Source organism: Ostrea edulis, chromosome 9 (genome assembly GCF_947568905.1).
Source record: "Ostrea edulis chromosome 9, xbOstEdul1.1, whole genome shotgun sequence".
Lineage (NCBI taxonomy): Eukaryota > Metazoa > Mollusca > Bivalvia > Ostreida > Ostreidae > Ostrea > Ostrea edulis.
The window spans coordinates 41,231,089-41,245,382 of NC_079172.1; the positions used below are offsets into that span (position 1 = coordinate 41,231,089).

Consider the following 14,294-nt stretch of genomic DNA (forward strand, 5'->3'; position numbering starts at 1 on the left):
TTTGTTCAAATCATGGGCCCCGGGGGTTGGATGGGGCCACAATAGGGGATCAAAGTTTTACATACAAATATATAGGAAAAATCTTCTTCTCAAGAACCACTGAGCCAGAAAAGCAGATTTTTACATGAAAACTTTCTGACATAGTGCAGATTAAAGTTTGTTCAAATCATGGCCCCCGGGGGTAGGATGGGGCCACAAGGGGTGATCAAAGTTTTACATACAAATATATAGGGAAAAACTTTTAAAATCTTCTCAAGAACCACTAATCCAGAAAAGCTGAGATTTACATGAAAGCTTCCTGACGTAATGCAGATTCAAGTTTGTTCAAATCATGGGCCCTGAGGGTTGGATGGGGCCACAATAGGGGATCAAAGTTTTACATACAAATATATAGGAAATATCTTCTTCTCAAGAACCTCTGAGCCAGAAAAGCTGATTTTTACATGAAAACTTCTGACATAGTGCAGATTCAATTTGTTCAAATCATGGCCCCCGGGGATAGGATGGGGCCACAAGGGGGGGGGGGGGATCAAAGTTTTGCACACAAATATATAGGGTAAAACTTTAAAAATCTTCTTCTCAAGAACCACTAATCCAGAAAAGCTGAGATTTACATGAAAGCTTTCTGACATAATGCAGATTCAAGTTTGTTCAAATCATGGGCTCGGGGGGTTGGATGGGGCCACAATAGGGGATCAAAGTTTTACATACAAATATATAGGAAAAATCTTCTTCTCAAGAATCACTGAGCCAAAAAAGCTGATTTTTACATGAAAACTTTCTGACATAGTGCAGATTCAAGTTTGTTCAAATCATGGCCCCCGGGGGTAGGATGGGGCCACAAGGGGGATCAAAGTTTTACATACAAATATATAGTTAAAATCTTTTTCTCAATAACCACTGAGTCAGAAAAGCTGATATTTACAAGAAAACTTTCTGACATAGTGCAGATTCAAGTTTGTTCAAATCATGGCCCCTGGGGGGTTGGATGGGGCCACAAGTGGGGGGGGGGGGGTCAAAGTTTTACATACAAATATAGGAAAAAGCTTTAAAAATCTTCTTTTCAAGAACCATTGGGCCAAAGAAGTTGACATTTACATGAAAGCTTTCTGACATAGTGTAGATTCAAGTTTGCAAAAATCGTGGCCTCCAGGGGTAGTTGGGCCCATAATAGGGACTAAGGTTTTACATTCAAATATATATGGAAAGTCTTCAGATATGGGCCAAGGTGACTCAGGTGAGCGATGTGGCACATGGGCCTCTTGGTTTTTTTAATCATAATCATAAGAGGCATATTTTTGAGTAATTGAATTAGCTGGTAAGCATTGATGCCCATGGGACTCTATTATAGTATCCTATTTGTTTTAACAGAGACATTTGAAGCTCATGAATCTGTGAACAATTTGAGTGGAAACTCGGAGCAAGAAAGTCTGGATATTGAGTTCGTTCAGCTGGCTCACAATTTTGATAATTCTTTATCTCTGAGTCATGGGAGAACTGAACAGACCAACATGAAGGAAGTGGACAGAAGAAATGCATCCTCCAACCCTGATGACAGGAGTTTACAGTCGAACACAAATAACCAAAGCCTGCTCTCCACAACAGACAAGACAAGCTTACAGTCCAGCACAGATAATGAGATGGTTAGCATGCAAGGCGTGGATTCGCTGGCTGTCAGAAATGTCTGTCAGAGTTTGGACAGGGAGGTGGAATCGACCACAAGTCGTCCAAACATCATCAACAGTAGTAAGTGAATCATATACATTGCTTTCCTTCAATGTGTCAATGTAACGTACTACTAACAGATCTATTTCAACATTCAAACGACATCTTTAGAAAAATCATATCAGGAAGTTCATGTATACATGTTTTATGAAATGCTTACAAAATCAATTGATACATAGAGGTGATAATTTTACGGAAGGTTTTTTCTCACCTGATCTTTTCTGAATCCCTGTAGTTCATTTGTTTATCTGTCCATCCGTCTGTCTATCTGTGGCAAAAAACTTTAACCTTAGTCGTATCTTTTACACCATTGACCTTTGACCTAGTTTATGGACATTTTCAAAAACCATTAACGTTGGTCATATCTTTAAGCCATAAGAGATATAGACTTTCAAATCACAAACACATCTTGCTTCAATTCTTTTCCCTAGAATATATTTTGAAATTAAGCACCTACAGTTAGCTGCAAAAATAGAGGAGGGGGATGCAAACTCTAGAACCCACAAATATAACTTCCAATGCAGTGATCTGAATTAAACTGTTCCATATTACCAGCCATACCTGTTTAATAGAAAATACAAATTCCTCTTCTTCCTCAGGTATGGGTGCAAGCCTACTGGAATCCAATAAACGGGTCAACTTGGATGACTCGGACGATGAGGAAGATCTTTCTGTTCCAAAAGAGAAGTTGGAGCTGAGAAGCTACCAGATGGAGCTGGCCAGGCCTTCTCTTGAAGGCAAGAACTCGGTCATCGTGGCTCCGACCGGGAGTGGAAAAACACACGTGGCACTGTATATTATCAAGGTACAAGTAGTAATGAGACATTCTGTAAAGAAAATACAAGCACATTAAAGGTTAAAACAGTAGAACAAAGTCCAATGTTGAAGTTTATGATTTCTTGTTGGACGAATTTTATAGCATCAAATCAGAACTATGTTGTCTTGATTTTGAACTGTCTTTTTACAGGATCATATGGAGAAAATAAAGTCCAGACGACACCCAAAAGTTATTTTTTTGGTCGAGCAAAGTGCCTTGGCTGAGCAACAAGGCAAACAGTGCATGACTTATCTCCCTTGTAAAGTCAAAGTGATTACCGGGGAATCGCAAAGAAATGAGAGAATGAAGAGCTTAAATGAGTGGATAGAAAGGTTAGGATAGAATTGATATAGAAAGAAATGAGAGGATGAGAAGCTTAAATGAGTGGATAGAAAGGTTAGGATAGAATTGATATAGAAAGAAATGAGAGGATGAGGAGCTTAAATGAGAGGATAGAAAGGTTAGGATAGAATTGATATAGAAAGAAATGAGAGGATGAAGAGCTTAAATGAGTAGAAAGGTAACTATAGGATATTCAGTGTTAGATGATGTGTTTATCCTCCACAGCCATACTTGTAATTACAATATTTGTCACTCTGTCAATCCGATTTTTAATTTGGGTTCTCAATGAGTAGCCATTTACTCAAGTAGTCGTTATAAGGTCCGAATATCAAAAACTGATTTCAATGTTCAAATACTGATTTCAATGTTCAAATACTGGAAGAAATTAAAATCATGCTTTTTTAATGCTGTTATTATTTCAGTACTTTTAAATTTTCATAGATTCCCTTACCATTTGCCAAATACCCATTAATTTGAATTTTTAAAATTTGTCATAGATTTGACAACAATCATTGTAACAACACTTCATTCAGTGACACAACAACACACAGCATGCTACATAGCTAGGGGCGTGCCATGTGAGGAAAATGTCCTGTAGGTATATTGAAAATAAAGTAAACATTGTTCAGCTTAATAGACAATGACCATGACGAACTGACTTTCCAGTCAAGTACATTTATCAAATATACATTCATCAAATTTTTTCACTGTACTTTGCCATATTTTAAAGAATTCAAAATTAAATGATTCGTGTACCAGATGTACAGTAATTAAATGCTTGAGAAAATGTGAAGGGACTGTAAAAAGATACAGTGAAACCTGTCTAATCCGACTCTCAGATAGAAAGTTTGTCAGATTAGAGAGGATGTCGGATTGCACAATGTGAAGAATAAGGGGGGAAAAGACAATATTGGGTTGGTCAAAATTCACAGTGAACAAATTACACAAGTGTCAGAGGGACAATTTGAGCTGTACAAGAAAGTGATTTCAAAAGCTGATTCACAAGGGTTGTTTCTAAAACCACTTGTAATTATATAATGATCATGAATAACCAAATAATACATAATTTAAAGATCCTCTCTTCAGAAAATGTCAACATCGTTATTTTGTAGGAGAGGAAGGAAGTCTAATTGTCTGATAAGGAAATTGTAAATGTTTAACTTTAATGTCTGTACGTATTTTTTCCTGTATTGAGCAGGCGTGATTTGCTGGTTGTAACAGCCCAGATCCTATTGAATGCACTTAGAGATGGTACGGTTAATGTGACTGACTTTTCACTGCTGGTGTTTGATGAATGTCATCACGCCAATGACAACCACTCCTACAACATGATCATGAACCGGTATCTGGACATCAAATTTCAGGACGATGAGAAAGCTAAAAATCTACCCATGGTATATTTACATCTTATCAGATCAAGTAATGCAGTGATTGTTGGGTTTTTCAATGTGTTTTGTTTAGTTGGGTAATTTTGCTATTTTGGAAATGTTGGCCATTTTCGCTGATGATGAAAATTCGCTAAAAATGAAAAGTGCATATGTATAATAATTGCATTAATTGAAATTCCCCTCAAAAAAAAAAAATGAAGCACCAACATTTCAAATGACATTATGTACTCCCTATGACCTGATGTGTGGTAGTACATTGTTAAACATGCATGTACTGTAACACAAATGCATGTCTCTTAGGAAAAACATCCTCGCCTCAAATATTGCAATACCTCTGAAATAACCACAAACAAATTACAGTAAAAGCAAGGAAACAAATATGAAACTACAATATGCAGACAGTGATTATGGTTTGCTTCATATAGTGATAATCTCATTCAAAGTCTTAATTGCTTTCTTTTGTGTGGAAACCCCTGGCCAAAATTTGAAGTCAAGTAATTTTACTGGTTGGCCAAATTGCTCTGTTTTGACATGCTAATATTATAATGGTCAAGTTCATGATTTTCTCCAGGGTCAAAAAATCTGAAATTTAGAGTAAAATTTATTTTCTGGAAGTTTTAGGGAGTTTTATTATAACTGGATTATTAAATTACAGATTGTCGGGTTGACAGCTTCTGTAGGGGCGGGGAAGTCTACGGAAGATGACAAGGTCAAACGTCACATTGAGAAAGTGATGGCAAATATGGACGCTGAAGTGATTGTGACAGTGACAGAGAACCGGTTGGAACTGGCTAAATTTGTCACTATTCCTAAACAAAGTACATACTAGTGATATCTATTGGAATATTCAAACAAAAGGGCTCAAGTACAAAAATAAGAATGAAATAGTGCTTGTAATTTTGAATGTGTGAATGGGACTACTTTTGTCTTATTGTGTACTTGACCCAATAAAAGTATATAGCTAATGATTTATCAGATATTTAAGGAAGAATAACACACCAAAGAAATCAGATGTGGGTGAAATGTACAATAATGTTTCGAAGTTGAAGACTTTCAAATTTGCCTTATTTAGTTAAAATAATACAGTTTTAGAAGAAAGTAATTTGAGAAAAAAATAGATTAGAATCGGTGCTTAACTCAAACCCCTGACCTACAGATCAATAGTCAATGTGTCAACCTTCTGAGCTACCCAGCTAGACAAATGAATTTGTAAATTTAGCTGATATTTATATTGTCATTTTATGTTTGAAAAGGACTTCCACCTCTATGGTGATGTATTTTTCCTCCTTAAAGTGTGTGTTCAGTATTTATTGTTACCACTCCTAAATAAAGTACATACTTGTCATTTCTAAGTACTGTGCTTGAAGGACCATAATATTGAGATTTATTTTCCTGCAATTAATACTTTCACTTGATAATAATTATATCGAGTGATCAGCAAATTACAGTTTTTATAAAGAGGACAGAGTATGATTGAGAGGGGGGGGGGGGGGGGTACCACATATTATGTAAGAATGGATTTTTCTGACAATAGCTAATATTGTATATATAGAAATTATTATCTCGCAGTAGTTAAGGCTAGATTTTGGACTTAAAATGCATGCAAAAAAAGTTTTCATCTAATTAGCACTGTGTTCTGTAGGCAAAATGGTAATGAGAAGGGTACTGACTAATTACAGAGATTTTAATAGTGTGCATTATAGGTACGAATGTGTGAGTGTACTAACTAGTGCTGTTTCATTTGTAGGAATCTATAAAGTGGCAAAAAGAGAGAAGAATTACTTTGGAACACTATTGGAGAAGTTAATGGACGCTACCGAGAAGCACATGAAGAATTCAAACTGTAAGTCTGGAAATATGTGGCTTAGTTTTCAACTGATTAATGCCATATTTCTTTTGTAATGTGGATACACAATTTAGTTTTGTTTCATTGACTTAGCACCATCCATGTACATTCTTTTTCAATAACATAATTTGCTACATATTTAGCATTTAAACATCTTTAACACTTGGTGTTTTTCGTTTAAAATGCTCAAAAATATAATTAAAAGCATGTAAATCACATTAATTACAATTTAAAACTAAAGTATATATTATGTCATTGGGTTGTAACGTATTTTGGTCCAGATTAGGATTTTTTTTATTATTTATTAGTGAAATCTGCACCAAATGTTATAACCCATTAACATGAATTGCTGTATTAAATGTAAGAAGAATTGAATCTTGATACAGATGTGAAGTTGGTCAAGAATGCTAATGCTGTGATAAAGCCTCCCCTGGAGAAGGGATCTGACCAGTACACACAGTGGGTCAGTATGTTATGGAGGGAGACGGCCAAGATCCAAGACCAGGCAGCCGGGCGATTCTTCGACACCTGTCGTAAATATCTTGATGTAAGTTTTCTGTTTACATGTCAAAAGTGTGAATTTGTTTCCAATATAAGGATTAAGGTTTAGGTTTCTTCCAAATAAAATTATTTGGGTTTAAGTTTGTTCCAAATAAACTGATTTAGGTTTAAGTTTGTTCCAAATAAACGTAGGTTTAAGTTTGTTCCAAATAAAGTGATGTTGGTTTAAGTTTGATCAAAAGAAAATGACGTACTAGGTGTAAGTTTATTCCAAATAAAATGATTTAGACTTAAGTTTGTTCCAAATAAACTTAGGTTTAAGTTTGTTTCAAATAAAATGTTGTAGGTTAGGCAAGTAAAATGAATATTAGGAGGAGCAGAAAAGGGTCCACCATTTAAATACTTTGTTATGATGGATCACAAGTCCTCTTCTTTAAAGCAATAATGCTGTCATATTGGTGTCGAAAATTTTTGTACATAAAGTCCTCTGCTTAAATGTTTTAACCCCCCGTAGCAATTCAGATATCAGGTTGAGGCCAATCTTTGGTGATATAGTATATAGTAAAAAGTTTGAAAACATCTTGTATTATACTGCTGCTGAATATTAGAATTCAGCTTAAATATACAGAACTGGAAAATTATTACCCTTAAGATAAGGGATCTTTAATAGATTTTGCAGCCTTCGGGGCTAGTGATACTTTTAACTAATACCCAGGTGACTGATAAGGCCTGTGGATTAGTGATACTTTTAACTAATACTCAGGTGACCTATAAGACCTGTTGGCCTCTTGTTTTTATGTCTGAAGGTTAAACTCTCCAGCTAATATAATGCAACATTCTCTCGGGTAGTGTGATTTAGCACTGAAGCTATTTGAAGAGATCAAAATAACCACACAGAAGATATAAATTGACTGTTTAGTTTTTCTCACAGCTTTATAACAAGGCACTGATCATCTACAAAGATGCACGTCCAACCGATGCCCTGACATTCATCCTTAAAGAAACGAAGAAGTGGGAACAGACGGTCATTCCTGACGATACAGAAAACAAAATGAAGAAAATGTTCGACAGTACGTAATAGAAAATACAATGTTTTATTTATATCTCGTGTATCAATGCGTTGTATGTGACCCGGCTTTCATGTACATGTGCTACAAAAGACCATTTGAAACTTTTTGTATTTCATAAAACTTTTATAAATAAATCACCCCTTTGCCAGAATGAGGAAAGTTTGGGTGTGAAAATTGTATATGTATCTTAAATGACAGATAATTCTGACATGCAGTTAAACCTCATTATCTCGAACTCGATGGGACCGAGAAGAGATATCCAAGGATTCGAGATATTGATGGTAAATACTTAAAGAATAAGTGGTTGGAACTTCCGAATCACTTTGACATGTCCATGGTATTCGAGATATCGAAGTTGAACTGTATTTGTTATGAAATGATAATTTTACCATTGATTGGTACATTAATGTTGATCAGAAACGAAAGACATGCTGGAAAAGTGCACAGTGGATCCTAAACACAGGAACCCAAAACTGGAAACCCTGAAACACATGATTGCTGATTACTTTCAAGAAAACCCAGATTCCAGAGTCATAGTATTCGTCAAAACGAGAGAACTGGTGAAAGCCATAGAGACGTTTATGAAGGAGACCGATGAGCTACAGTTTCTGAACCCTATACAGTTTGTCGGTGTTCAAGCCAACAAGGAGAGAGGAGGTTAGCTTTCTTTTGTAAAACAAAATATTTAGAATACATGTATATACATAGTTTTTAGCTCACTTAAGCTATATGCTCAAGTGAGATTTCCTGATCACCTGTTGTCCAGCGTTCATGCATCTGTTTGTCCTTGACACATTTTCTTCTTCATAACCACAAGGCCAATTTCAAACAAACTAGCCATGTAGAGCATGCTTAGGTAAAGGGGATTCAAGATTGTTCAAATAAGGGGTCACACTATTCTCCTTCCTATGGAAGCTAGGCCATGAATGATCAGGTTTGAATGAAGTTTTATTCTCTGTGTAGGCCATGTGTGTATATACCACATACTTTTAAATCTATGCACCAAGTTAATTTGACTGTAGCCTTGTTACAAGGCCTGGTTTTAAATTTAAGTCTGTGCACTGAGTTAATTTGACTGTAACCTTGTTATGAGGCCTGGTTTTAAATTTGAATCTGTGCACTGAGTTAATTTGACTGTAGCCTTGTTACGAGGCCTGGTTTTAAATTTAAATCTGTGCACTGAGTTAATTTGACTGTAGCCTTGTTATGAAGCCTGGTTTTAAATTTAAATCTATGCACTGAGTTAATTTGACTGTAGCCTAGTTACGAGGCCTGGTTTTAGCTAACATTTTTCTTATAAATACAAAATTTGCCTTAATAGCTGTGTTATCATTTATTGCATTAATTTATTCTTATATAGTAAAGATTACACCATTCAAGGTTTACTAGTCATTAAAAATCTTGAATTTGTGTTGATCTTTGTTGATTTTAGGTATGACTAAGGTAGAGCAGGACGAGATCCTGAGATTGTTTAGGGAGGGGAACCACAAGGTGATTATAGCTACCTCTGTAGCAGAAGAGGGACTGGACATTCAGAAGTGCAGTCTGGTGGTGCGGTATGATCATGTGACCAACGAAATCGCCATGGTGCAGTCAAGAGGTAATTCGCTTCTGATTGGTTGTTAACAGTGTAATCACTTAGCAAGATGATTTCTCTGTCATGTGATAAAATTCATTATCAACTGTAGATCATATTTTATTTGCAAGAACCAAATTTCAAAGACTAGCCATTTGCAAAAATTGAGTTCTTACTAATGAACCCTTACATATGAAAGACTACTGCTATAAATAATAATTTGTAAAAGTTATGTCTCATGAATAAATAAATCATTGTCTCGTGAATGAATATATCATATCGTGAAATAAAAGTGATCAATAGTAAGGCCCAAAAAAAAAAGAATAAATACGGTAGTTTCTCAGGCCAAAAATTTCAAATTTTGATGAGGCAGGCAGGTAATTTTTTTTTTCAACTTACGTGGCTGTAGCATGAGTTATATTTTTTTTTATATATATATGTTGAGTGTAAACAGGGCCGTCAATCTCTTTGAATTGGGTCCGATAAACGGACCCTTCCCAATTGGGAAAAAAACCCAAAATTCCCAATTTACTTATCTAGAAATTCCCAATATCACATACTGTTACATTGTGTGTATAAAAAAAAAATTAAATCGTGTTAGGCCAAAAAAATTTATTTACTTGGTTCTCAGGTCAGTTTTGTCAAAAATAAATGAGGGAGGGAAGTCTTTTTTTTTTCCTTTTTACCTCATAAAAAACAGATGAGGGATATTTTTATGCCCCCCTTTGAAAAAGAGGGGGCATATTGTTTTGCACCTGTCAGTCGGTCGGTTGGTCGGTCGGTCGGTCAGTCTGTAGACCATGTGTTGTCCGCTCAATATCTTGAGAACCATTCACTTGATGATAATGATATTTCATATGTGGGTTAGTTATGAGTAGAAGAGGATCCCTATTGTTTTTCAGGTCAAAAGGTCAAGGGTCAATCTACTCTCGACATAGGAATATAATGTCCGCTCAATATCTTGAGAACCCTTTGCTTGAAAGACATCAAACTTGGCACACTGGTACATCCTAAGGAGTAGATAACCCCTATTGATTTTGAGGTCATATGGTCAAAGGTCAAGGGTCAAACTGGGCATAGGAATATACTGACCATTCAATATCTAGAGAACCCTTTGCTTGACAGACATCAAACTTGGTATGCCAGTACATCTTCAGAAGAAGATGACCCCCATCCATTTTGAGGTCACATGGTCAAAGGTCAAGGGTCAAACTTGACATGGGAATATACTGTCTGCTCAGTATCTTGAGAACCCTTTTCTTGACAGACATCAAACTTGGTACACTGATACGACTTCAGGAGAAGACGACCACTATTGATTTTGAGGTCACATGGTCAAAGGTCTAGGGTCACACTAGACAGGAATATACTGTCCGTTCAATATTTTGAGAACCCTTCGCTTGACAGACATCAAACTTGGTACACTGGTACATCTTCAAGAGAAAATTACCCCTATTTATTTTGAGGTCACATGTTTAAAGGTCAAGGGTCAAACTGGACATAGGAATATACTGTCCGTTCAATATCTTGAGAACCCTTTGTTTGACAGACATCAAACATGGTACACTGGTACGTCTTCAGGAGAAGACGACCCCTATTGATTTTCAGATCACATGGTCAAAGGTCAAGGGTCAAACTGGACATTGGAATATACTGTCTGCTCCATATCTTGAGAACCCTTTGCTTGACAGACATGAAACTTGGTACACTGGTACATCTTCAAAAGAAGATGACACCTATTGATTTTGAGGTCGCGTGGTCAAAGGTCAAGGGTTAAACTGTACATAGGAATATACTGTCCGCTCAATATCTTGAGAACCCTTTGCCTGACAGACATCAAACTTGGTACACTGGTACATCTTCAGGAGAAGATGACTAGTAATTATTTTAAGGTCACATGGTCAAAAGTCAAGGGTCAAATTGGACATAGGAATATACTGTCCGTTCAATATCTTGAGAACCCTTTGCTTGACAGACATCAAACTTGGTACACTGGTACATCTTCAGGAGTTGATGACCCCTATTGAGTTTTAGGTCACATGGTCAATCCACTCTTGACATAGGAAGATATTGTCTGCTCAATATTTTGAATTGATGATACTACTCTCAATTAAATGATGTGTGTGTGTATAACCCTTTTCAATTTTGCACCATGGGGGGCATATGTGTTTTACAAACATCTCTTGTTTTTGGGGTTTTTTTTATTTCAAAAACTCCATTTTTTTTTATCCATTACTCAATACACATTGAAAGAAATTAAAAACATTATTTCCTTGTCTTCTTGTTTTCTCTTGCATTTTCTACATTCTTTCTTTTTGTGTGGCAATTGATTAGCCTTTCAGCTTTCACAAGTGAGATACATTGTACAGTACCCGCAACGTTATTCTTGACATTCCTATCGTGCGTGTATCCTATCGTATCGTGCGTGTATCCTATCCTATCGTGTATCAGGTTTTCCGTTTTCTATCGTGTTTTGCGTTTATCAGGTCTATCGTGTATCGTATTTTGCGTGTATCAGGTTTTCCGTTTATCGTGAAAATCGTTTATCGTGTAGCTTCGGAAACTATCGGGATCGTATATTAAATCTAATGAAAAAGTAAGATACTTTCCGAAAGCTTTATTCGTTTTGTTTTAAAGAGGCTATTTTTAGGAATCGAGGAAAGACAGTATATTTGAAAGAGAACATAAAGCCTGTCGATTTTAAGGCAGAAAAAGAGCTATATGTCTGTCCAAAGAGGGTGAAAATTTATCACAATTTCATTCTAAGTAGTCTGGAAAGTAGGCAGTGGTTTGCCGAGCAAACCGAGGACAGTAAAACTGAAAGCTCCTTCATCTGGAGTTCATAAACATTTCCTTGTCTAGAAACAATTATTTGAAATTAACACTAACAGAGAAATAGGAAGTTCTGATCTGAAAGGAAAAATCAGTAAATTACATTGTTTATTACATATATTTTAATAATGGTTCTTTTTCTTCCGATTTTGTTCACCTGTATTCAACTTATATACCAACTACTGAACTTGTGCGCGTTCTTATCAATCTGATTTTGTGTATCACCCGTGTTTTGACAGTAAACATTCTCAGGAACATTGTAATTCACACATTTAGAAGATTAAGTTTTAAATGAGTGCAAGGGTATATTGCATCTCCCAAAATTCTGCTCAATTGGGCACGATTCAGCTGTCATCGTTGTTGTTGTTTTTTTATTTGTACATGAACACATATACCAATAGTCGTACATGTAGATACTGGAAATTTATGCTGGTTTTGATGATTATTTGAATTTTTTACATGCGAAACACAAACATTTTAAAGCGTTTCTAAATTGCGACTTTAAATCAAGCCGGGTTTCGGATATGTTTTTAATAGTTTATTTATTTTTTGTTAACAAAATATCAATTCATATAAATATGTTCCAATTACTTATGACTATCAATTATCACTCATAATGTAGAAATATCTAACATATGAGCATATGGTGTAGTGCAGTGGATTGTATTTAAAGCGGTCATTATGAAAATAATTGTAGTTGTTAAATGAGCGGTGAACTCAGAGCTTGATGCAAAATAACCCCCTCCTCGCTACACACAAAATATTACTTGGTTTTATTTGATATCCAAGATAATAGACATTAGAATAAGAGAGCTATTGAAGCATGATATCACTACATTATATTACTTTTTGTTAATTCCCTGTTTAACACTCGGCATCAAGTGTGAATGCCACGGGTCCTCGGAGATGACCTTAAAAACAGACGCCCTGTGACACGGTAGGTGTGGCACGCTAAAAAACCCTCACTGCTCAATGGCCGTAATTGCCGAGCATAAGCCTAAATTTAAAAGCTCTTCACCGGTCATGGTTACATCTCCATATAAGTGAAATATTCTCGAGCGAGACGTTAAGCAAGATAAAAATCAATCACTCCCTGTATGATTCATATATTAAACATTCAAGGTGACAATATACGTTTTAGAGTCATTGGCTGAGAAAATTTATATAGACATCAAATAATGAATTCAATACCGTATATAGTTTAGCTTCCGGATTTTAGCTGTAATGACGTTAAAAAAAAACATAAATAGAATTTTTAAAAAAACAACAACAAAAAAAACGTACTGTACAACCGTGGATAAATAAATTATATGCTTTAGGTATATATTGAGTATTGAAATCCTTCAATATTATTATCAACATAATGTAATTATTTTATACGTATCAAACTTTTGTTCTGTCTAAATTGTTTCTAAATTTACAACATTTTTATCAGGTTTTCCGTTTATCGTGAAGATCGTTTATCGTGTTTTGCGTTTATCAGGTCTATGGTGAAGTTCGTTTATCAGGTTTTGCGTTTATCAGGTTTACCGTGTATCCTATCGTATCGTGCATGTATCCTATCGTATCGTGCGTGTATCCTATCGTATCGTGTTCTATCGTTTATCATGTCAAGAATAACGTTGCGGGTACTGTAAGCCCCTTCAATTTGCTCAACTGTGCTATCTGCACAGTAAAAGCATATTGGAGGGAACATATACAATATATACCAGTTTGTTCAGATTGTGTCAAAATCCAGTGAATCAGATAATGCGTTATAATTTTGTTACATGTGTATGTTTACAAAATGGAGTTGACAGATGAAAACAACAATCTTATTTTTTATTGAAGTGTGCATAATTGCTGTAAGTCTATGTCATCTTTGTGTTTAAGGCATAAATCACGTATCAAAACATGTCATTCAGATTTCAGCATTTCTACTTTCGTTTTGATACGGTACTATATTTTGCAGAGTTTGTTCAATCCTTTATCGTCATTTGGGTGAGGTACATTATCGATTATCTCTAGAAGTTGATCGTAAATCCCAAAACGTTCTCCTAAAATCGCCCGTCTTTGTTTTTTAGACAAAATGTCATGGCAAAGGCGACAACACGGGTTACATATGGGGGCCACCATTACTCAAACCATGGCGTGATTTGATTGCACGTGTCTGTATCATCCAGACGTTTGTCAAACATTTTACTGACGGGAGTCTCTA

The 14,294-nt window shown here is 35.7% G+C and overlaps 1 protein-coding gene across 2 annotated transcripts in view; it reads left to right on the forward strand.

The window, feature by feature from the left end:
• Positions 1–14,294, forward strand: part of LOC125657636 (antiviral innate immune response receptor RIG-I-like) — a 30,037-nt gene that overhangs the window by 13,271 nt on the left and 2,472 nt on the right. For both annotated transcript variants that reach the window (XM_048888328.2, XM_056149218.1), the window contains 10 exons: positions 1,372–1,746; positions 2,325–2,530; positions 2,693–2,874; positions 4,083–4,278; positions 4,928–5,090; positions 6,020–6,115; positions 6,505–6,665; positions 7,551–7,689; positions 8,107–8,346; positions 9,122–9,289. In XM_048888328.2, coding sequence (XP_048744285.2) covers positions 1,372–1,746; positions 2,325–2,530; positions 2,693–2,874; positions 4,083–4,278; positions 4,928–5,090; positions 6,020–6,115; positions 6,505–6,665; positions 7,551–7,689; positions 8,107–8,346; positions 9,122–9,289 — 1,926 coding nt within the window. The remainder of the gene's footprint in view (positions 1–1,371; positions 1,747–2,324; positions 2,531–2,692; positions 2,875–4,082; positions 4,279–4,927; positions 5,091–6,019; positions 6,116–6,504; positions 6,666–7,550; positions 7,690–8,106; positions 8,347–9,121; positions 9,290–14,294) is intronic.